Source organism: Lutjanus erythropterus, chromosome 8, assembly GCF_056507025.1.
Source record: "Lutjanus erythropterus isolate fLutEry1 chromosome 8, fLutEry1.hap2, whole genome shotgun sequence".
Taxonomy (NCBI): Eukaryota; Metazoa; Chordata; class Actinopteri; order Lutjaniformes; family Lutjanidae; genus Lutjanus; species Lutjanus erythropterus.
Window position 1 is genome coordinate 6705004 of NC_139324.1, and position 24268 is coordinate 6729271.

General features: G+C 40.3%; 1 protein-coding gene across 3 annotated transcripts in view; it reads left to right on the plus strand.

Moving 5' to 3' along the window:
* kdm6a (lysine (K)-specific demethylase 6A) overlaps window positions 1-24268 on the plus strand; it is a 71412-nt gene that overhangs the window by 15463 nt on the left and 31681 nt on the right. For 2 of the 3 annotated variants that reach the window (XM_084724352.1, XM_084724353.1), the window contains exons 6-9: window positions 11146-11266; window positions 18688-18742; window positions 19176-19210; window positions 23866-23959. In XM_084724352.1, coding sequence (XP_084580478.1) covers window positions 11146-11266; window positions 18688-18742; window positions 19176-19210; window positions 23866-23959 — 305 coding nt within the window. Of the gene's footprint in view, window positions 1-11145; window positions 11267-16658; window positions 16775-18687; window positions 18743-19175; window positions 19211-23865; window positions 23960-24268 lie in introns of those variants that run through there. The other variant, XM_084724354.1, reaches the window with a different exon arrangement.

Genomic DNA, 24268 nt, shown 5'->3' on the forward strand with positions numbered 1-24268 from the left:
GAGAGTTGAGCATCAGCAGGACAACAGAGAAAATCAGAAAATATCAAACTCTTCATCAAGTGAGTGATTAACGAGGCGCATCACTTTCTTTGCTCTTGTTAACCACACTTATCTGGATTAATGTGGCTTATTTGGTGGTATTCATCATAACAGGCAAAGCACAGGTGTAATCAATACAGTAATGAGTGAGCTACGTCCATTTGTACCAGAAAACCAGCAAGGCCTTGGATTTTGAACACTTAAATGAAATGCAGCCTTTTCCACCTGTCAAAAGATGTGCTCTTCACCAACATCTGTAACAGCAGCACTGGCTCTCCATGCGTGTGTCAAATGTATGAATCAATATCCTGGTGGAGTGAAATCATTTCTGATTAATGTGGATGGTGTAATAAACCACATGTAGCAGACACAATTAGAAAGTTTTCTCTGTTTCTGTATCTTAATGACTTTTCAGTACAGATACAGTGTTAGTCTGTGTGTTGTATTGCTTGAATGGCCTTGAGATGCCTTCTCTGCGTGACTGTAGGGGGTGGGGCAGATCTCTTTGTAAGCATCACACATACAGAAGTGTCCTCAAATGAACCTTATTGTCAGAGTAGTGGAACAGAGGAGGCGGCTTTCCAATATGTAGGGCTATAGCAGGTGGCCTGGCAATATCTGTCTTCGCCTGCTACCTCTGGGCCTGTTGAGCATGTCTGTTTTAGTAGGCTACCACACTGGAAAATTACTTCAGTCTGTTTTTAGAATTAGTCCAAGCCAAATCTTTTAAGCTTTAAAACCATACCACTCATTTAAAGTTAACTTTAAATTGATCAACTTATGAAAGTTTTTCCACACTAGAGATTTGCCATGATGTAAGTTTTGCAATACAGTCATTACTATGGTTAAAGTTTTGGCTTATTAAAAGTAATGTGCTTTACTGCAGAAGCTAATGCTACAAGTTTAATAATTGCAAGAACCAACACAAAAGTCCTCCTCTACTCCCACTATCTGGGGGCATGAAGACCGAGTGGATTAACTTCATTTTCAATGGAAATGTCCCCAAAACCACTGGAAAACTCTTATGTGTGCGTTAAGTTTACCTTTTACTTCAAACTGCTTTCTTAACAAGGGCCAGTACAAAGTAAGTTTTGAATTGATCAGTTGTGATACTCCAGACTTTGAAGCTGTAAGTTTCACTTTTTTTTAAATGCTGCTTTACTGTTTCATGTTGCGTTTACTATTTTGCTGGTTCACCTGATAAACTTGGTGTTAGCATGTTGAGGTGGCTAGCACCTCCCACAGGCCGGAATGATGAACTCATTTTGTAATATTAAAGGACAGTCAAGAGAAATTGTATGAATGTTGAGCCTCATTTAAAGGCACTTAACTGACCAGAGTAGTTGGTTAATGTTGGACATCATGTTGCTTTTTGTGGAACCCTGTGGTACGCTGACAATTATACTTCATCAGGGTTGAGATCTTGATGAAGACGTTTAGTCCATACGTCTGTTTGTTTGCCTTTGTGTGAAGAATAACTTCATAGTGTCATTTCACCAGAAGATGGAGTGCTTTAGTGTTTTTTCCTGGATGGTTGTCTGTGTAATTTTAGCAAGACTTCCTAGATTTGGTCATTTTGTACTTTTTACCCGCCTCACTAAAGAGCACCTGTCAGACAAGTCATTTGAGCCATGCAGAGCTTCCTTCCTCCATTATGAACTAGTGTACTTATATACTATGGGTTTTCTGCCATATTAATTCTGTTGAGATTCTTAATCCAGCCCTCGTCTCTGAGAATGAATCACATTACATTATGGGGTAGACCACTACTCCCAAAACACAGCTACCTATCTTATTTTCACTAAACAGATCTATGTTTTTAATAATTTCTTCTTTTATAAGATGTTCCCTTACATTGCTAATAGAGTGAAAACCAATAGAATCATGTTTTTGACTGCAGTATCCTTATTATTTTTGTAATTATGATGTAATGTTATAATACTGTCACTGAAAAATACAGTGATATAAAAAAAAGTGAGGTGTAACCTCTCCCTCGACACAGTCTGACACTAATAAAAACTTGTGTGCGTGACATCTACTGCTTCATAAATGGAAATGTATCCTGGGTTGAATCATCACACTAGGGCTGGATGATATTCTTTGTCTACTCTTTAACTCCTTGTCATTTTGTATTTTGGGTGTATACTGTTGGCTGTCTGACATGTATTAGAGCCGATAATTGCACCTTTGGAAATTATAACGTGGTCCCAATTATTCAGCCCAGGAGTCCAAGGCACAGAAAATAGGATATTCTTTTTTTTTTAATATGAAAAATCTGCACACAGTGCTGGTACAGAAAAAGTTACTTAACAGTCTGGTTCCACTGCAAGCCAACTTTGTGGCAGGACAGAAAAGACTGAACTGAACTTCATGTCTTGAATTAGCATTTAGACATTTTTTTAACAGCTTTGGTACTTTTGCTACTATAATTAACAGATATATCATTTTAAACGTGATGTCGAATAAATGCTACTATCAATACTAATACTTAGTTTACTTTTGACAACCTTAGCAGGTGCAATAAGCTAGCAGACTGACAGTGCACTGCCTCTGAACCGAGCCACTTTACATCCACCTTCTAATACCTCCTTCACCTCTGCTGGCTTGCGACTCTCCTCTGTTTTGCCCACTGCTGCCCTACTACAGCTGATATTATACTTAATACGGCTTTAGAGGTTCTATGTGTTGGCTCGGTGCCAACATCCATGTGCCCCCCAGTTTGTTGTGGTCACGCAGACTAGCGCATGTGGCCACAACAGAGACTGATCTACTCTGCGTGTGTGAACGCATCCTCCAAGCAGACTTAATGAATCGAGGTCATTTATTATCATTGCAAAACACGGGTTATGCAGCAAAATTAGTATTGTAGTTCCCTCATGTTTCACACAAAATACAACTTGGAGATAATGAATTTAAGTCAGAATGAACAAGGATAAAATATATAACACAAGTAAAATAAAACAATACATGCAGCGATTTACATATATACATAAACAGCAGCAACAAGATGGTGATGATAATATGGTCGACGTCTTCACATTAAAAGGCCAGTATCTGAAACACTGTCGATCAACTGTGACCGCGTTAAGGCACAAAGCATCATCATTGTAAAAACACAGAGTCCTCCTCCCCTCATTCTGTCGGAGTCTTGTGTGTTGCATTGTGTCAGCTCAGAGTATGATCCACCTGTTAAGTGCAGCAGCTCCATGATGTTGGGGGTCTCTGGAGGATGTGCCATTATTTCCCAGCTGTAGCACGGCTCTTATCCTCATGTTTTAACTGTCAGGTCGCCGTGAATAAATGAATGTATGGGAAACACTGGCGTTCACGCCATATTTTTATTCTCAATTCTGGAATCGTGCGCACAGGTATAATCAGAGTTGTCTTGGCTTTTAACTGCAAGCTAGCTAACATAATATCTTACTGAGGAGAGTCAGAGTCCACGTCGTCCACATGTCCAACATGCCTCCTCTTCAAACTTTCGTGCATTACTGACGTGGCCCCATGATAAAAAAAGGTCTGCCTCGAAAATCTTGCAGGTAATCCTTTTCTTTGCTGTGTTGAGGGAGGAATGCTCCTAGAATTCAGTAATTTTGCTGTGGTTTGTTTACCTGTTGCTTCCTGGTTGCTATTGCGCAAGCAGCACAGATAGGAAGGAATAAGGAGATGGCTAACTAGCTACTTCCATCAGCTCTGGAAAAAATCATGTTTAGTTCTCCTCCATGGGGTTAAAAACATGTGCAAATGCATGGACTAATAGTTGCACCCCTGGCCTATTGTATTTCTATAATAAGTGATGCATGATTCAGCAGAAAAGCTGAAAAAATTACAGTTTAAAAGAGAAAAGTAGCGACGTTTGAAGGAGCTGCTGGCTCTACATGTGCAGCCGTTGGCACAGGAAGTCTTCAGTGGTATCCGCAGCTGTCCGTGTGTGCGTCTGTTTGGAAGTATAATCCAGCTCTAACTCACTCATGACCTTGAAGGCCTCCACTGTTGTTGCCCTACCAAGTTTGACTGTCCCCGTCTCTGAGGCCAGGGGAATGTGTTGTGGTGGGGGGAAGGGAGGGTGCCATGTCGGGCTCTCGAGGATGGATTACGTCACCCTCACCCAAAGGCCCAGAGGAATGCTGAGCTGTCAAATGGTGAATGTTACTTCACAGGGCTGAAGCAGTGCTCACCTGAAGAGACACTGCACCGACTAATCCAGCTGAATGTGTTCCATGGTCATTATAAAAACCCCCAAGAAAATATCAGGTTATAAACATCATGCAGAAATTCAATGTAGAGCAAGTGAGCAACATGTATGCCATAAAATCTCAGAGTTAAGTAATGGCATCTGTATAATGGAGCCAAATTTTATTATTTGCGTGGCCTATTTGGATCTTTTTTGCTGTCAGGTGCCCTTTTCTGAAAGAGAGGGTAGTTCTTGGCTCATCTGTTGGCTGGAGTCTGCCTTACGCTGTGTGTCACAACCCATTCTGTAGAGGAGCTGCGCTCTCCAAGCATTCACTTTGGATCCTGCTAGTGAGGGAGAGGAGGGCAGAGCACAGAGGAAGGGGAGGGGAGGGAGGGAGAGAGGGAGGGACCAGATAACGAAGAGGAGGAGACAGGGAGGAGGGGATGGGGGCAATGAGTTCAGTGTGTGTGTGTGTGTGAGTGTGTGTGGCACACAGTCAGCAGTGAGCTCAGTGCTCGGCTGTTTCATACAGGAGAAGAGCTTCATGCTGACATGCAGTTGCCATTGTTGTCATAGCTACACAGTGAGTGGGTTCAATTGGAAACTCATGTTTGTTTTGTTTTAATATGCTCTTGTGTCTGCAGCACTGCTAGTTTATGTCAGTATTGTTAAGACAGGAGTACAAAGTTTTCTGCTTACTTTTCAGCATTTCAGCTCGTGTCTTCCAAACACCACACATCTGAAGTCAACCTCACAGTCAGCGACTGGATAAACCTCACAGACACATTATTCATTTTTGGCCACAAATTCAATATTAAATTAATCAGCAACTATTTTGATAATCAGTCAATCTGTTAGCGGCATAAAAAAAGAGGAAAAAATCAGCTTCTTAAAAGTGAATATTTTCTGGTTTCTTTACTCCTCTCTGACAGTAAACTGAATATCTTTGACTAGTGGACAAAACAAGACATTTGAGGAAACACTGATCAACATTTTTTGATATTTAATGGACCAAGCAACTGATCAATTAGTGGAGAAAATGGTCGACAGATCGATCTATAGTGAAAATGATCATTATAGGAAAGACTTGAAAAATGCTGTACATCCATGTGCTCCACATGTTTGCACCTATTTTTCAGTTGACAAGATCCTGACAATTAATTGAGGAAAAAAGTTGACAGATAAATAGACAGTAAAAATAATTATTAGGTGCAGCCCTAGTTGTAAGAGCCACCGTTTTAATTGGGCGATAACAGGGATTCTTTACTATCTTTTAATAAGCTGCAAGTGATGAAAGAGTCATCTTGTGATTTTGCAGACAATAACAACTATCAAACACATATTTAGTCAGCTGGAGCTAATCAGCGTTAATTTCAGTTGACCAAACTCTTGGCGCTTGTTTGGTTAATTTGTTAATGTTGCTTTACTCATGACTGCGTAATTAATTAAAGGCCAGTGATGTTTTTGTTAAAAAAGGAACAACACTCTAAGAGAGATGAGAGTGGACTGTGTGATGCTGTGGTGATTCTGTTTCTGAACAGTCTAGCTGATGGTTTAACATCTTATAGACAAGTAGTTAACATCTAGCTTTTTTAGTTTGGACTGTAAATGACTGACAGCTGGTTGATGGGGGACAAGATGTTTAATCCTTCCTGTTAAACTTTTAAGCACATCTTAGCATTGTCATAAGCTCATCATCTTAAAAGCCCTGAATCAAGACCTCAGGGATTTGTGGCTGTGAAGTTATTGTCCATTCTAGGGATGTTCCTGGCAACTAATGTCCCTATTGATTACACAGAAATTTTAAAATAGACTTGTCAACACGTCTAAAAGTAAGAAAACACTCAGACAACATGCAAAATTGAGCACAATTTATTACTCAATAAAATAAAAAAAAAAGGTTGAAAAAAATTGCACTTATTAAGAGCCACTTGAAGCCGTTAATCACACTCTGCGACAACTAAGTTGTATTTTAAATGCCACTGAAATGTGTGACACACTGCGCTATGCATTATGAAATGTTGTGCATTGTCCTACAAAACATGACACCAACTCACTAAATGCATTTTTTTTTTCCAAGTGTGATCACAGCATCGGTGGGTAAACGATGACATGACACCGTGATGTAGCTGCCACACAGTGTGGCTAATGTTAACAGGACTGGCATCAACAGCCTGCTCTTGCCGGTTAACGTCCACCTGCCTGAACTGAATGCGAGTGGTTATATGCACAGTTTATGTATAACTTTATTTTCATTTTCTAGATCAGATTACTGCCAAAACATGCTGGGCTGGGCATCTGGGCTATCTGGGCATTAGCGCAGGGCGAGGGGGTCTGCCCTCTGTTGGGGTTGTAGCCCCACTTGTGACAGGCGGATACATAAGGAGGCAACAGTTGTTTTACATTACACTAACATTAATTTAACTGACTTTGGCTAAACTAATAACAGACAGGTGAAATGGTAATAAAAGAGGTGCATTGGTGTCAGAGGTTAAGATAAGGTGACTGTGGGTAAGAAAATAAGTAAATTAAAATTGTTTGAGAAACTTTAAACAAGACAGAAAAAAGAAAAGAGAAAGAAGGGGCAAACTTATTTTTTGTTATCTATGACCAACTCAAACTGAGGCATATGCAGTTGTGTGAACCCTCAGGTAATGCCTTGTCCCAAACTCATAATACGCTCGAAAAACAGACCACGTCTTGTGAAAGTTTCCCACAGAGCCTCTTACAGAATATTTGATCTTTTCCAGCTTGATGTGAAGCATTACATTTTTCACTCGTCTGCAGTGTGTGGGAGGGAGATGCATTTGAAGAGAGGGTTGTACATGCAGTAATATTGTAAACATCCTTACTCAGTGTGTGCTGTCATCCAGCCTCAGACTGAATATGGCCATGAGTGGATTTGGTTCAAGACCTAAAATGTCATTAAAGGACTTGGGAATTTCAATCCAAACTTTTTCTAGATTTTGGTAAAGCCAGGACAAGTTAGCCAAAATACATGGAGAGAGCTTGCATCTATTGCAAGCAAAGTTGAAACCTGAATAGATCCTAGCTAGCTTATTATTCATAACATGGATCTAAAACTGGATAAATGATGTATGCACTGAATGGAGAATTCCATCCCATTCAACATCAGGCACATACACATGCAGCTCCTGCTCTCAGGCTTTTCTTACATGATCCAGCATTTTAGGATTGATGGAGCCAATTATTGTGTAGATAGAGTAGACTAGGCTGTTGGTATTGGGATCAAAATCTAGAAGGCTATCAATTGGATATGCTGGGGAAAGAAACTAAAGCTGTTGTACAGATCTCTAAAAAGTGATAATTTGAAATAAATTGGGTTTATAACCTGAAAATTTGCTAAAGGTCTGCAGAATAGGGAGAATAGGTGGCCCAGAAAAAAATGGGGTTGGGTGGGGAAAAGTAAATCATCCACATATAACGAGACCTTATCCCTGGGTAAAAAATGAATACAATTAGTATTGTCATAATTCAAATGCAGTAAACATGTCTTTGTTTTATATGGAGCTATTATAAAAACTGTTTTGTTAATAGATTCTTTTTGAGCCAAATCTCAGAATTGTTGTGGTGTGTCTGTCACAAGCAAACAAACATAAGTTGCAACTTTTATAAATTAAAAAGAGAATAAAATGTTAAGAAATACCCCAGACATAATTTTACAAATGTCTGTTATAGTAAATTTGAGGAAACTTCATGAATCACCTATGTTCCCCAAGGCATACAAAGGCCTAAGATGCCTAAGATGCCAAAGTATTTTAGTAAATGGCAATCATTTTTTCATCAGTATACTTTTAAAAGCATGGGATCGTGATACATTTTGTCACTGAAAACCTCCTCTGATGTGACACCATATCCTTATTTCAAATCAGGCAGTTCCACAGAAGACTTTATTTAGCTGAAGGACCCCACTCACAATCATGGTACTGAAGCACTCTGTGAAGTATGTATGAAGTATTTGACATTTTCTGTTGAGTAAAAAAATCTTACCTCTCACTTTGTCTTGGATGCAATAACTACCATTTGTCCTTTAATGTGACATAATGTCCTAGGGTGTGACCCGCAAGCCCAACAAGTCATGGGAAAAACTGTGTTATTTCTAATCTCATATGAAATAAATAACAATATATGAAAATCATCCATCCATCCATCGTCCGTAATCGCTTATCCTCAACAGGTCATCCGGGGCTGCAGCCTATCCCAGCTGACATTGAGTGAGAGGCGGGGTACAGCCTGGACATGTCGCCAGTCATCTCAGAGATGACGCATGGAGACAAACAACCATTACATGGTGGTGCAGTGGTTAGCACTGTCCCTTCACAGAAAGAAGGTTCTGAACTCTCCCAGCTGGCTGGGGAGTTCGTGGCTGGGGTGGGACCTCTCTGTGCGCCGTTTGCATGTTCTCCTTGTGTCCGCATGGGTTCTCTCCGGGTACTCCGGCTTCCTCACACAGTCCAAAGACCTGTAGTATAATAGGTTAATTGATAACTCTAAATGGCCCACAGATGTGAGTGGTTGGTTATTTGAAAACAAGTGTCTAACAATTAAGATAAATCACTCTCATGTAATTTACAAAGAAAGCATTTTTTACTGCATATTTGTCAACTACCCAAACATAACCAGGAGTAGAGGTTAGTAATGTGGATCTGAGCCTGAGGGAGATCATACAGTGGGTTATGTGTGAGTGTGTGAGTGACCAACTGGAACATGAGCCAAATATTTTTTATGCACATTATGACTGTGTACTCGAGGACCCATCATGGTTACAATGATTCACAATTTCTGTGAAAACCTTTAGAAACCTACTTCGTTGACTGCTCTGTTTTATACCAACTGCTGACTTCTCACTCCTTTTAAGGGGATGCTTGACCACTGGATGGTGGCTGATATTTGCGCTGATATTTGTGATACTGGAGCTTCCTGACCAGAAAAAACTGAGAAAAAGGGCTGTGGTATTTTGTTTTGCTTCAAAAGTGGAAAACCTGCAACAGCTAGAATGCACTGGGCTTGTTGACTTCCAAGGCCACTCCCAGGCCATTCCCATTGGATAGACTTGAGCAGGGCCTCAGGTGTGTCTCTGTTGCCCTGCCTTAGTCTGCGCTGCCAGCCAACATTGTCCCGCTGCCCGTAACTTCAAAGGAGCTACAGTAACCTGATTCAGCAGCAGCTTCTGAAGCAGATAGACCTCTGAATGTGCTGGTGGACTGTGCAATAATGTGCAATAGTTCAGTGAATCTCAAACTTTTTTGGCATGTCCCACGTCAGAGTAGGGCCACATGATTAATCATGCCAACCAACATCTATGCAGTCTCATTTTTAAATGACAACAATTCACACGCTTCTATAGGACAAACAAACCAGGTCACAAAATCTCATCTGTCAGACCAGACAAATCTCAAAAACACAAACTTTCTGTAATTTTTTTTTTAGATTGAGCAGTTTTTAAGTTGATCGCTTAAAGTCTTCTAAAGTAGAGGGGAAAAGAGAGTTTAGGGTTTTTTGTTTGTTTGACTTTTAAGTTGAAGTCCAGCGTTTTGATATGTTGTGTGTTTATGTTGTCTGTTTAAAGCCCCTATCTGAACAGGAAGCATCTCAGATCAGTTTTTTTTACTTTAGCAACTAAGTGTGCAAGAAATGTTTTTGTTGAACAAATAAGAATCAAGATCACAATTTTCACCCATAGGGGGAAAAATTTGGATTAACATTTAGCAAGAACTTGGTCGCATCAGACGGCAGCCCCTCTCACCATATACTGTAAGCATGTGTGCCCTGATTGGCCCGTGCAGCACCGGTTGTTTTTATCAGCAAAGTCAGACAGATGACAACTCATAAAAGCAGCACAGCTTGGCAGTTATGTTTGATATAGAAAATGGAAATAATGTTGATTGTGGACTATGACTGAATAAACTGATATATAATCACTCAGCTGGAGGCACATTCAGCACAGACACGGACATTAACCTTTAAGCAGAGCAGCTGCTGCTGTTAGCACTGCTAACATTAGCCACACTGTGAAGCAGGCTGGCAGCTCACTTCAGCTCCGATTCGTTTATCCCCAGACACTGTGATCATCTTTGATCTGAAAATGGCGAAGCATTTAGTGAGTTGTCATGTTCTTTAGGTTGAATTGCAGTGTTTGTATTGCACAGTGCAAAGTGACACTAGACTGTGATTAATGACTTCAAATTGCTCTTAATACACACAGTATTTTTCCATGGTGTTTTAACTTGATCAAATTATACATTGTGCTCAATTTTACTGTGTTCTGAGTGTTTATTTACTGTAAAACTAGTCGACTAGTCTGAATTAAATTTTTAATTTAATCGACAGGGAAATTAGTCACCAGGAACATCCCTAATGGATCCATGAAACAGAAGGTGATAGATTATAAAATTAGCTACTTCTGAGGTGATAAGTCTTACACTAGGATTACCAGTTTATTTTTTTCATTAGTGTAATAACCATGTTAGCATAAAAACATTTGATGTCTTGGTTGGTGTGAAAATCACCTTTTCACCACATAAAAAAATAGCTATTGCCGTCATTAATTCTTTCTTTCAAATTCATTAATCTAAGAAATACTGAGTGCAAAGAGACTCATTGCAAGAAGTACAATTAAAATGAGGTCAAAGGATCTGAGGTATGATTGTGAGATTGTCACAGTCATTCCTAAATCACCATATTATCAGTACTGAAATAATGAGTCATATTGTGATACTCGAGTTTGTCACAATCACACAGTTCTGGTGAATGTTTGTGAAACCACCACAGACTGCAGCTGATTAAAACCCAGATAATCTGGTGGTAGGAGAAGGAATCATGATTTTCAGATTTGTTATAGGTCTTAAGTATTTGTAACCATTTCTGTTTTTATTAAACATATTCTGTTTTTCTGTGTTTTTTTTCAGGGCAATCAAGGCTTTCCAGGAGGTGCTTTACATTGACCCCAGTTTCTCAAGAGCTAAAGAGATTCATCTGAGACTGGGACTCATGTTCAAAGTCAACACAGACTATGAGTCAAGCTTAAAGGTAAATCAGAATGTTGTTTATTTTGCTTCAGGTGACGCAGGGCATGATAAGTTTTAGAGCCAGTTATTAGGCTCGCAGCCAGGCACAGAAGTTTAACTTTGTTACAGTATTCACTATAGATGGACTTGGTCAAGATAAATATGCAGTAATATGTAGGGGTGTCAACTAAAATTAACTAAATTAAAAAAGGCAGGATCACAGATTCTCCCGATTGCACATATCCGGCGGGCATCAAGACGGAAAAAGAAACAAGACGTAAAAGACAACCGAGTTTAGCTTTCTGGTAGCCAGCAGCTCCACTTTTCACTCGTCAGAAATATATCTACTTCTTTGATCGTCCCTCGCTGTCCACCGTTGCTATGGTTATTTACCATCTAGCTCAGTTTTTCTGTGGGTAACATTTTATCTGTGTTAAGTTGCGTTTAGCTTGCCTTGCGAGGCAGCTGGATTCTCGTGTGATTCAAGAGAATCCATTCAAGATGGATTCTCATGTGATCTTGCAATCTCACGAGAATCCATCTTGTAAGGCTTCAAGTTATCCCTTTGTCTCAGTACCAAAAGTGGTGGAGGCAGTCAGCATCCTAGGAGGGACTACTGGCAGCTAAGGGCATGGTTTTAGGTGTGACGACAGCGAGAAACATCTGTGGAAGCGACGTGTCTCGAACAAACAATGGCGGCTCCTGAAAAGGTTAGCGTAGATACTGTGAAAGCATCAGTTATTATTATTATTATTATTATTATTATTATTATTATTATTCATTGTTGGGTAAATCGACAACTATTTTCATGATTATTTTCATTCATTCATTCACTTGACTGTTTAAACTATAAAATATATTTAAAAAAGTCAACAATTTCTCAGTGCCCTAAGTGGTGTTTACAGATTGCTCCTTTTGTCCAACCAACAGTCCAAAACCGAAAGACTCTTCATTTACTGTCATAAATGACAAAGGAAAGCAGCAAATCCTCACATTTATGAAGCTGAAACCAGCAAATGTTTGACATTTCTGCCTAAAAAATTAATGACTGAAAGAAAATTAAATAATAAATTAACCGTTTCAATAAATTAAATGTCACAGCTCGAATGTAAAAGACGCTTAAGGTGTGAAAAAAAGGCAAAAAAAAAAACATGACTTGTTGATCCTCACAAATTGAGACTTGAAATGACACAGCTGTCAGTGCTAAAAAATGTTTGAATCGAATCGTGACCTTAAGATCAATAGTCAGATGGTGTTGTGGAGTTTGAGAATTATTTCTCCTCTACATGCTGTAAATGTGAACTTTTTTTTTTCTCTTCGTAACTTAATAATCAGAGTTTTTGTGGCAGAAGAATCTGAACCTGTCAGTGCGCTCGGTTCATGCTTCAGACTGTCGTCCAGTGAATGATGACAACATGAACCCAGTGGAATCATTTTCCATTCATGCCCGTCTGTATTGTATGCCTGATGTGTAGTCATAGAAGCCTCCTTCCTGCCTAAACAGACGTGACCTCCCTAGTCCTCAGGCTAACAAAGGCTGGTGGATCATCTGTCCCGTCTGTCTGAGCTAAACCCTGTCTTCTATCTCCTGACACCTGTGCGCCATAGATGTCCAGGCAGTAATGAAGAGCTCTCTGACTGGAGCCTATGGATCTATTGTTGTCTGAGAGTCCTGCTTCCCTGTAGGGACAGACTGCTATCTGATCCTGGCCTTTGTCCTACACCAGACATTCTGTCACAGGAGTTTTTTCATAATACATTTTAATGCATTACTAGACAGAGCATTATTTTACATTTAAACTTAGAGGCTTTGTGATTAGTGGAGTAATGCCTGTTAATTCTGGTACTTGTTTAGAGGACTTTGTTGTTATAATTCCATTTTAATTCTCTGGCACAGTTTCAACAAGCAAAGTGAATATTCAGAGCTAGTATTTATTGCGAGGCTGTTACAGTGCATTGCATTTGACAATAGTTTGTCAACCCTGTTACAATAAAATTCAAGTTTGTGTTGTGTCTGTGACATGCTGATGTACATGTGCAGGGCAGGAACTGTTCCACAGCCAAACAGCCTGCACAATGGATCAACAAATACACAAACTCCTGTTGACCATTGTTTCCATCATCACGCTGGACCAGTAGTGCAGCAGCAGTAGTAGTAGTAGTAGTAGTAGTAGTAGTAGTAGTAGTAGTACAGTAGTGCCAGATTTTTCTCACTCGCAAATACACTACATATCAACATTAACAGCTAATCACATTATGTGATATGCACAAGCAGCTTAACACTGTACAGTGTAAGTATTAAAGTACTTGTAAAGGTTGTGTTTTCAGGTAATAGTAGTATTTAACACTGAGACAGTGGAGTGGACATGCCCCCCATGTTTCAGAGCAGAGAAAACTGCTTATTTTTCCATGATTGTGAATTTTCCCTAACAGATAGTTGAAAAAACTAACAATTGATTAATAATTAATAAGGTATACAACACTTGTTTTTCTCTTTTTTTCCTCATTTTAAGTTTCCTTGTTCATCAAATGGCTCCACCACACAAAACAATGTCAAATGAAGTGCAATTACTGACATTTCTAGACTACCAAATAATTATCATTTAATGCATTTTTAACCAGTTAAATTCTTAATGGCAATTAGAGATTATGAAGGGTGCAGTGATTAGTCAACGTAGCCAACAAAAATCGATGACAAAATTAGTCTTAATTGTCGACAAGTTGCATGTATGTTACGCATGTTTTGAACACTGTGGAGCTGAACTAAATCCGGAGCTGATTGAAGTAGCAAGTGAGCCATCTTCCCGTTCCTGCCCATCTCTGCTGAGAAGTGCACATGCGCCCTAGCAACCCGGAAGCAACAGAAAAAAAGTATAGCAAAATGGCTTAATTCTGGGAGCTTTTCACCCTGAGCACAACAAAGAAAGGGGTTACCTGCAAGATTAGTAAGGCGGACCTTGCTTGTCATGAGAGCATGTTGGTAATACACAAACATTTGAACAGGAGGCATGTTGGACATGTGGATGATGCAGACTTGGACTCGCCTCTGTAAGATAACTCTTTAGCTGGCTTGCGGTTAAAGCCAAGACAACTGTGTCTATGCAGGAATCCACAATCAGGAACAAACATGGCTTGAACGTCAGTGTTTCATATACATTCATTTATTTGTGGCCTCCCAACACAATTAAGGCTTTGGCTGCCACGAATTGATTTTCTGTTTTCAGTTGTGGCTACAAGATTTGTACTGATCGCTCTTACGATCTTTTGCTGGTCTGGTGTTATATTTTTTTAAATTGTTTTAATAATTGTCCTTGGTACTCTTTACATTTTATCAAGTGTGTCATTTTATGACACAAGAAATCTGTATTTATCAGAAGCTGGAGTGGCCTTGTTAGAAAAATGATTTAATTCCAGGCCTGTATGTGTGTTGATGCTTGTGCTGATACAGTATTGAGCTAAGTAGGCTGCACGTGCTGCACGTCCTCACTCTGTCTTGGCTTTCACCCCTCCCTCTCAGTCCTGGCTCATTGCCAGCAACACACACAAACACACTGACAGAATGTCACACACGCACCACACACACGACTGCCCCAGTTATCTACAGGGAGGGGTGTGTGCACGTTCAGAGGAGCAGAGATTGAATAAAGGTACGGGAGGGAGAAAAGAGAGAAGAGGAAATAGAAAAGGGAAAACAGGAAATTGTTAGAAAAGAGTGCTGCAGATGGTGAGTGTTGGGAGGAAGAAGGGACTGTAGAGGCAGATTTTTATGAAGGATGCATGTTTCATGGTGCTTCCTCTTGATTCATCCTTCTCTCCTTTAGAGCACACTGGACAGAGGAAGAGGCATTATGAGATGTAGTGTAGGGCTGCAGCGGTTTTTATTGCTGATCAGTTTGCTGATTATTTTCTTGATTAGTTGTTTTGCTTATAAAATATTTTTAAAAACTCCCAGTGTCTCAGAGTCCAAAGTGACTTCTTCAAATTGCTTCATTTGTCCGACCAAAACTCCCTACATTTGAACACAACGATTTAGACTGTCTGCTCCTCACATTTGCAAGAGGCTTGTTACTTTAGTAACTAAAGCACCATGAAAAGACATTACAGGACAAAAATAGTGCACAAAATGTAACGAGACAAAAGCGGCATAAAAGACATAACGAGACAAAAACAACATAATACAACATAAGATGAAAATGACGTAAAACACAGACGAAAGACGAAAATCATGTAAAAGAAGAAACGGGAAAAATGATGTAAAACGGCAAAAACAACTTAATACATAACGAGATGAAAATTATGTAAAACACATTGCAAGACAACAACGGTATAAAAGATGTAACGAGACAAAAGCAGCATAAAAGACGTAACAAGATGAAAAAGACTAAAATGCATAACAAGATGAAAACAACATAAAAGGTGTTACCACATGAAAACAATGTAACAATACATAAGATGAAAACGACGCAAATGATGTAACCAAAAAAATCTAATCTACATCTAAAATCTAACAACAAAAATAATGTAGCAAGACAAAAATAGCATAACACTACAGAAGAAGATGAAACCCGCGTAAAAGACATAACAGATGAAAACGACGTAACAAGACAAAAACAAGGTAAAAATACATAAGATGGAAATTACATAAAAAATATTTCAAGGCAAAAATGGCATAGCAAACCGAAAACTCACGCTCTTTATGTACTGTCAAAAATAACAAAGATAAGCAGCAAATCATCGCATTTAAAAAAACTGGAACTTGCAAATGTTTGACATTTCTGCTTGAAAAATGACTGAAATGTGTAATTGATTATGAGAATAGGCAAATAATTTTCTTCTGATTGACTACTCAATTAATTTTTATGAAGGTGCATGTTTCTTGGTGCTTCCCGTAGAGCTCGTTGGACAGAGGAAGAGACTAAGAGACATTAGGTGAAAGAGAAGAATACATTGTAACCTAATTAGGAGGCAGCTACTGCAGTTTTGCATTGGACTGCACCTGGTTTATGTACATACATAGACACTCACATTCCATTAGTGGCTGCTAATTTAACCAATGAGAGAAGGGGAGATGAGCCTGGTGCACTGTGCTGTATGTTGGTGAGGTGATGAGCTGGCTGTCTCCGTAGAGCCGTGCAGCCACAGAAGAAGAAGAGCTGAGAAAGGAGGTGAGATAGAGGGAGGGGAGGGGGGGGGTGCTGCCTGTTCCAGCTTTGAGGTATTGTGTGTCATCTCTCTGCACTCTCCACTGCAGCCGTCTGCTGAATAGTAATCAGTGACACCAGGATAGGAGAGGGGGGGGAGAGAGAGACGGAGAGAAAGAATGATAGCAGGGAGAGACAGAGAGAGAGAGAGAGTGAGGAAGGAAGGCGAGACATGGGGAGGGAGGTGGAATGCCAAGCTGACAATCCTGCTGCATTATCTGCCTGGTGGTAGAGCAAGTGTGAAAGAGAAGGAAGGCAAGGATAGGAGAGATCTACAGGAGGATGCAGTGGGGTTCCAAGAGAAGTGTGAGGATGTGCCAGCGATCTAGGTAACGCATTAATGTGTCTGTGTATGTTTGAGTGCATTCTCTAACATACAGGCATCTGGCTGGGATGAGTGTGTCTGATCTTTTGTGGGCTCATAGCTCTGCTTAAAAGGAGTTTATTCCAAGCAGAGCCCTGTGTTTCTGTGTGTGTGTGCGCACGTGCGAGGCTCCGCCGGCCCTGTGTGAAGCATGCAAAGAGAGATCCGGCTGGACTCTTCTTGATTTTTATCTGCCTGACATTGACCGTCTGTGTAGCTGCTGCTGCTGCAAGGCTACAGGTTTCTCCTTTAGGTGTGTGTGTTTGTGTTTGGAGCTATCTTTAGATGACAGACGCTGATATTTGCCTTTAAGGTTTACAGCATTTCTTCTAAGAAATCCACTCCAGTTGGCCAGTGGAGTACGGCAACACCAGCAGTACAGCCTGTTCTCTGACTGTGTGCTAGATTCTCGTGCGTTTCAGGAGCTGTGACTTTTTACTGACTCACACGAGAGACACCGGTGGCGCCTTTTTAAATGCATGAAGCTGTGCGCGACTGCACTAATTGTGCAGCGTAGTAACTGCAATGAAACCTGTCACCTTGAAGCCACCTATGGGTGCCTGAGGAGTCCCTTTTACAGATTTAGCTGGCTGGAATTTAGTATTTTTCACTGCAATTCAATGGTCAATTAAAATTAGTAAATTACTTGCCTATTTTAATAATCATTTATATGTGTCAGTCATTTTTCAAGCAGAAATGTCAAACATTAGCAGGTACCAGTTTCTTAAATATGAGGATTTGCTGCTTCTCTTTGTCATTTATGATAGTAAATGAAGAGTATTTGGGTTTCTGAGTGTTGGCTGGACAACTGTTATTTACATTAGAGCTGCAAAGATTAGTTGATTGATCAGCTGAAAGAAAATTAGATTACTCATTTCATTAATTTTTTTAAGCAAAAAATGTCAATCATCTGCAGGTTCCAGCTTCTTAAATGTGAGGATTTGCTGCTTTTTCTTTGTCATTTATGACAGTAAATCAAGAGTTTGGGTTTGGACTGCTGGTTGGACAAAAGAAGCAACTTGTAGACATCACTTTAGACACTGAGAAATTGCGATGAGCATTTTTTGGCATGTTCAAGAACACAGTCAGCAGATTAAAAAGTTAAAATCGTTAGCTGCAGCTATACCCTATCAACTCAGGTTCCTTTCACCTGCCAGGAGGAGAATCTAAGTTCTGAGCAGCACACGTGACCTCAATAAAGCCTAAGTTTAAATTTGTGTTGGCTTGCTAACATGTGAACGTCTGAGGGAAGTAATTGAGTTGTACAGAAGTCTGAAGGTGGTCCAGAGAAAGCCAGAGGCAAGTTCTTGCCTCTGTAGCTGTGTGATGTACTTGGGGTCTAATCTGCTCAATGACCCTAGATGGGAGATATTGGCCAGTAGCGTGCCACGCCTTGGCAGCCACACTAAGCCTCTGCAGACATCTGCCTTTACCCAGCAACGCTGCCTGTAGTTCACATAAATGGAACAGGAAGCTGTTATAGCTACTAGATATCGGCATCTCATTTGGAGGACTCCGTCTTCTGGTTGGGCAGGAGGGAACGAGGCAAGGTTGGGGCATGAAGAGTGATCCAGAGACCAGAATATCTATGGTTCAGCCCCTCCAGCTATCAGTGTCCTCTCATGTTACAGTCAGCAGGGTTCATTCATGGCTGTTTGTAGATCTGTTGGGGCTTTCAGTGGATGTGATTGAATGGAGGAGGAAAAGAATTTCTTCCTGATTTCCTTAAAAGCATCAAGACTTAGAAGCAATCCAGTGCTTTATGTGAGAAATTGTGATATTTCTTTTTGTCTTAGTAGCATACATGTGCATATTATTGATCATGTTGAGGTTTATGTATTTCTGTTGCTAATGAAATGCTTCTTTTCTTCTCTGCAGCATTTTCAGCTGGCTTTGATCGACTCCAACCTCTGCACTTTGTCCAAAGCTGAAAGTAAGTATTAACAGTTAGAATCAGCAGAGGCCACATGGAAAGCAGCCATATGCTGCTGTGTAATGTAATGTTAGATTGGATGTACCAGGTTGTCAGCAGTAAAGAGCACATATTGAAAGGGCACAGGAATATTTCTACAGAGCATTTTTTCCTCTCTGCTGCCGTTTCCCTGCTGACTCTGCCCAAGACTGGGGTTGCCTAGGAGACAGCGCATGGAGAGAGAACTGGAAGTGCTTGCAAGCACATTGCACATACACACTGTGATTTCAGATTACATGTACACTCTGGGGAAACTGTCCCACTCCCCCTCCCATCTGTGCTCCATACTGTTTGCAATCTGTACCCACTGAGGTCCACAGGGTGAATCTGTAATATATGATGGTTGTATAATAAGATAAACACTGATTCTTCTTCCCTCTGCTTTTTTCCACAGTTCAGTTCCACATTGCTCATTTGTATGAGATCCAGGTAAGCAATCAGCTACAATTTCTCTTTCAAAATTCAGGGCAGTTTAATTTGTGACACCAGTTGTTGTACAAACAGCTCTATGGACTGTTTTGGGGTGTTTGGGTTTTATCATTCAACCTTTTTCTTCTCTGGAAGTGTTTGCAAGATTTTTTATTCTTTATCCTTTTTTGTCATCATTGGTTTTGAGCAAAATGGGTCATGGGATCTTTAAAATTCTCAAGGTCCCTGTCGTTAAATACTCAATTAGATTAGATCAGATTAGTTGAGCTTTTATTGTGTCCCTTAGGAGAAGTTTGTCTTGAGCATTTGAGAGAACACAGGCGACACAGCCACAGACATGTGCAATAAAACTACAGTTAACATATACAGTATTACCTCCAGATCCATGCACCCAAAAAGCATATAGCCCGAGAATATTGCACAGAAGCCCTATACAAAATTATCCATATTCTGATCAGATTAGACATATAATGCTAGAGGAAATAAATGAAGTTGCTAGTCACTGAGCAATAATTTATCTGTCATTCCCTTTTTAATCCAGCAATAAGTAGAGTTGGGCAATGTGTTAAAATTTGCCAACTGGCCACTAATAGCCCAACAACCAGAGTATATATATTCAAGCAGGTGTGTGTGTGCTAAGTGGATAGTGTGCAGCATTCCACAACCTCCCTAAATGCTTTTAGTCTATTAAGTAAACAAAATGAATATAAACATATCTTATTACACAAATATTCTGGCTCTGCACGCTGTTGCTCCCCACTTCCTCTGAGAGTCTGTCACTGAGCAGTGGCTCTCACTCATTCTTTGGAGGCAGACTGTTCAATTAGCAAAAAAAAATTAGAAAAGTCGGCCATTGTAGAGAGCTGATGTGTTCATTCAGTCACTCTCTTGACTCAGGTCACTTAATTAGGTTATTGCTCTTTCTCTTTTTTCAGTTATATACCATAATGCACCATAAATGTCTTTTAATTTTGATTGTATATAATAGTTTTTTTTATACTGCATATAGTAGTCGAGTTCAAACTGCAAAATGTATTATAAATAGAATTATCATAGGATGTTTTCCTACTTTTTTAAAAATATTCTATTTATTTTCTATGTGCTCTGTGATTCTCAGTGACATGAATGTTAGCATCATTTACAAAAGCTTGATGTTTCAGAGGCTGCAGTTCTCCCCGTTAAGCATTAATGTCTCTTTTTGAGTACTTTGGAGCTTTATACAAAGGAATATTCCGTTCATAATCTTGTAATAGTTTGTTGATCAAATGAAAAGTTTGTCCGTCGATGAAGATGTAAGTAAAAGGTGTCACCAGGTTGTTGCTGCTGGCTGATTAATGAAAACTGACATTTCTGTTTTTATTAAGACATTTCTGGCAGTCAGTCGACATTTTCAACTGTATTTGGATTTTTATGTCAGACAAAATAGCTTTGTTAGCAAGGCTACAGTTGTCCATTTGCACAATGTAATGTGATGGATATCCACTTTACACACCACTTTTTTACTGTTTGATTTGTACATATTTGTAATATTTTATCTTTATTTTGTATACAGTGTGTATTGGTGTTTAGTTAGTATTTTTGATTATTTGATAATCACAATCAGCCACTTAGCTAGCCTAGCTGGCTGCTAACATGAAGAAAGCCACAGTAAAGGTTTATGAGGAGGGCGGTCAGCTCCTCAGAAGCCCTTTTACTCAGAAATTCCACAGTATCGCTGCAACGAGGGCTCGCCTTTAAGCCAGCTTTGTGTTTTTACACTGACTGAGCAGCACCGGCACAAAGCCGCTCCCGTGTGTCCTTACAATCAAATGAGGCGTGGAATAACAAACCAGCACACCGGTCACCAGGTGATTCCTTCACACACACAGAGCTGATAACCTCAACGTGTTCCTGATAAATGGGCCGACACTTCCTCTGCTGCAGATAAGTTAAAAACAACGCCCTGTATCATGATCGGTGGAGGATTTCTTTCCTCCTGCCTGTGTGTGTCTGTGTAGTGCACACAGCTCTCTGCCAGCGCCGTAAAAAGTGTCTGCTCGTCTCCCTCCCTCTCCCAGCTTAAAACAATTGACAAATGTGGAACAGGTTCATAATTTAACACAAACAGCAGCAAACTTGTTATGTTTGTGTTCACAAGGTGGTGTACTGCAGTCAGTCTCATTTTGGGCAGCACCTCCACATTGAGTGAAGAAAAAAACAAACCAGATGTTAGCTTGTGGCTAGCTAATGTTGCTAACGCATATCTTAGTGTAGGGACTTTCTGGGTACCTTTCAATTCTGATTCAGAGGACTACGATTCAATGATAAAACAATTCTCAATGCATTAGAATCGTAAGCTGAAGCCAGGGGCTGCCAATTGGATTGGCTCTAATATCTGTAGCTGCTCACGTTCAGCCTCAACAAAACTCAAGAAGTTGCATCATTTAGAAGTGAACATGATGCGCATGTTACATTTTATCTGATTTGAGTCAGAATCTGATTTTTACTGAATGAACAGAAAAGGGGGCACAATTTTCAGTCTCTTGGTCCAATTTCCCTCAAGTACAATAAGAAACATAACTGGTAATGAAATGGTCTGCAGCCTTTTTATTTTTTAAAAAATTAACTGCTTTAATTAATGAATTAATCATTTTGAAAGCATAACAAAATGAGGGGGAGGTGGAGTGCTCCGCTGTGTGTCATTATTCTGGTTGTGTTTTTAGCAGTGGAGAGCAGCCTCTCTGCTGCACCGTGAGCTCTGAGGAAACACATCACTGTCCAACATGCAGAGCAGGTACAGAGTTTTAGAGGAGAACAGACTGAGCGAAGAGTCGTTTTCTTCACCCCAGCGGTGTTTTAAGTTGCGTAATGCAGCAGTGTAGGTCGCTCAGCTGCTCTAATTTGTTACAGTTTGCTACTCCGCTCTTCATGTCTTAATGTCTCTTGGCGATGGTAAAAAGACAATACACTACACGTTTGTCTCACAAATGCAACTACACAGACTAAATCAGAACGTGACTACACTTGCTGCCTTCAGAGGAGATGCAGTACATCCCTCTTTGTTAACTGCTGATCTCGCATGTGTGCACTGTAGACTGTTGGGTTGCTGCGCTGCCCTCACAGCAGAATCCCACCTTTTTCTTTGCATCAGCATCATGTTAATTTACCTTTAGAAAACTGATTTCTAATTTTGATGAATCGATTCAGAATCATCCGCATCCAGACCATGATGGATCCAAGAATCAAGTATTTCCCCCACGTTTAGGGCATCTACATACATTTAAAAATAATCCAAAATACTAACCAAACACTAATACACACTGTGTACAAAGCAATATGTACAAATCAACCTTTAAAAAGCGAAGGTTTTTAACTAATTTGCTAGCCTGTTGCTAAGGTGATGGTTTTGGAACACTGCAAACGTGTTTGTTGCAAGTTTCAACTCATCTCATCACACGTCTTTGGTTTGAACTGAGCTTTATGGGAAACATTTTTAAAAACATCCTTAAGTCAGAGTGTAAGGAGTATTTGACTATAGGTTAATACTGCTATGGTAAGCTTGGGAAGTGACATGTTGACTTTGTCCATATTTTTCACAGATTAATTGATTATAATTCAAGTTATCATATCAATATATTTTGTTGGTTTGTGTTTTTTAAACTAATAGTTATTTATAATTGTTAAAACATAATTGAAAGTTTATTGTTTTAGTGTCTCGATGTCATTCTGGATTTTATATGATCCAGTATCAGTATAAAGGAAATGGTGTTGAGCTACAGTGCTGCTGGTTTTACTGTGCAGCTGTTGTTGTCTCTTCTGTTGTAGACTAAAAAGTTGACTTAAAAATGAATGACTATTTACACACAGGCATATAGGGTTCACCTTTTTCAGGAGTAAAACAGCTAATCAGATATTCTGTCATGCCAGTGTTTGTTGTGTGGCTCGATGACAACCATTAGTCCAAGCAGGAAGGAACCACTAAGAGCCTCGCTCATTTATGTGCCCCAAGTGTCAGTATTTACCCTGAGGTGTCTTTATTGTGAGCAGACAGGAAGAGTCCAGGACCAGACTGTGTGTGTGTGTGTGTGTGTGTGTGTGTGTGTGTGTGTGTGTGTGTGTGTGTGTGTGTGTGTGTGTGTGTGTGTGTGTGTGTGTGTGTGTGTGTGTGTGGGGATGTGTGGATGTGTGGAGTTTTAGGGTGTGTAGAGATGGGGGTGGCCTCTCCTCAGACAGAACACTGATAAGAGAACATTCAGCCTGTATGATTGGGTTCAGACCCAAGGTCAATAAGGTCGCTGAGTTAAAATAAACAGCGGGCTCACCTCAGACCAGCCAGCTCAGGTTTCCTAAAAATACAAAGTGTGCACTGCAGCGGACACACACCTCAGCACAGACACGCACACACTTGAAGCTGCCAGACATGTTGAGTCTGGCCTGTCCTCTTCCACACTGACCCTCCCCCGTGTGTGTGTGTGTGTGTGTGTGTGTGAGTGTGTGTGTGTGTGTGTGCACACGTCTGGTCATTACGAGTGTGAGGAGGTCTTAAGACTCTTTGTGTCTGTCCAGATAGAACCATAAAACACAGTGACCCTCCTGTCTGGCTTACACAACCTCTCTGTCTGTCTGTCTCTGTCCTCCTCTCTCCGTTTACGTCCCTCCTCTCATTCTGCCTGCAGAAGAAATACAGAGCGGCGAAAGAAGCGTATGAGAATCTGTTGCAGACGGAAAATCTTCCTGCACAGGTGAAGGCGACCACACTGCAACAACTTGGTGAGTATCCCGTGTTCATTCTGTGTCATGATCTACTTTGTATGGCAGTGACGGCATCGTGAATAATACTTTGTTACTCTGCTGCTGGAGATGGTATTGTGTTCCGCTGCGTGCTCTGGAGACATCCTCTCAGCTGACCATCATTTTGTGCAGTGAAGTTTGTTCAAAGTAGTTCACTGCTGTTTTCTACCTGTTTTTCAAAGTGCTGATTTGAGTGAGAGCGCTGCAGTGGAGCATTGTTTTCTCTCGTTCCCTTCCCCCACACAGGGTGCAGACGCGCACGTGCAAGCAAATGCAAATTAATTTTCC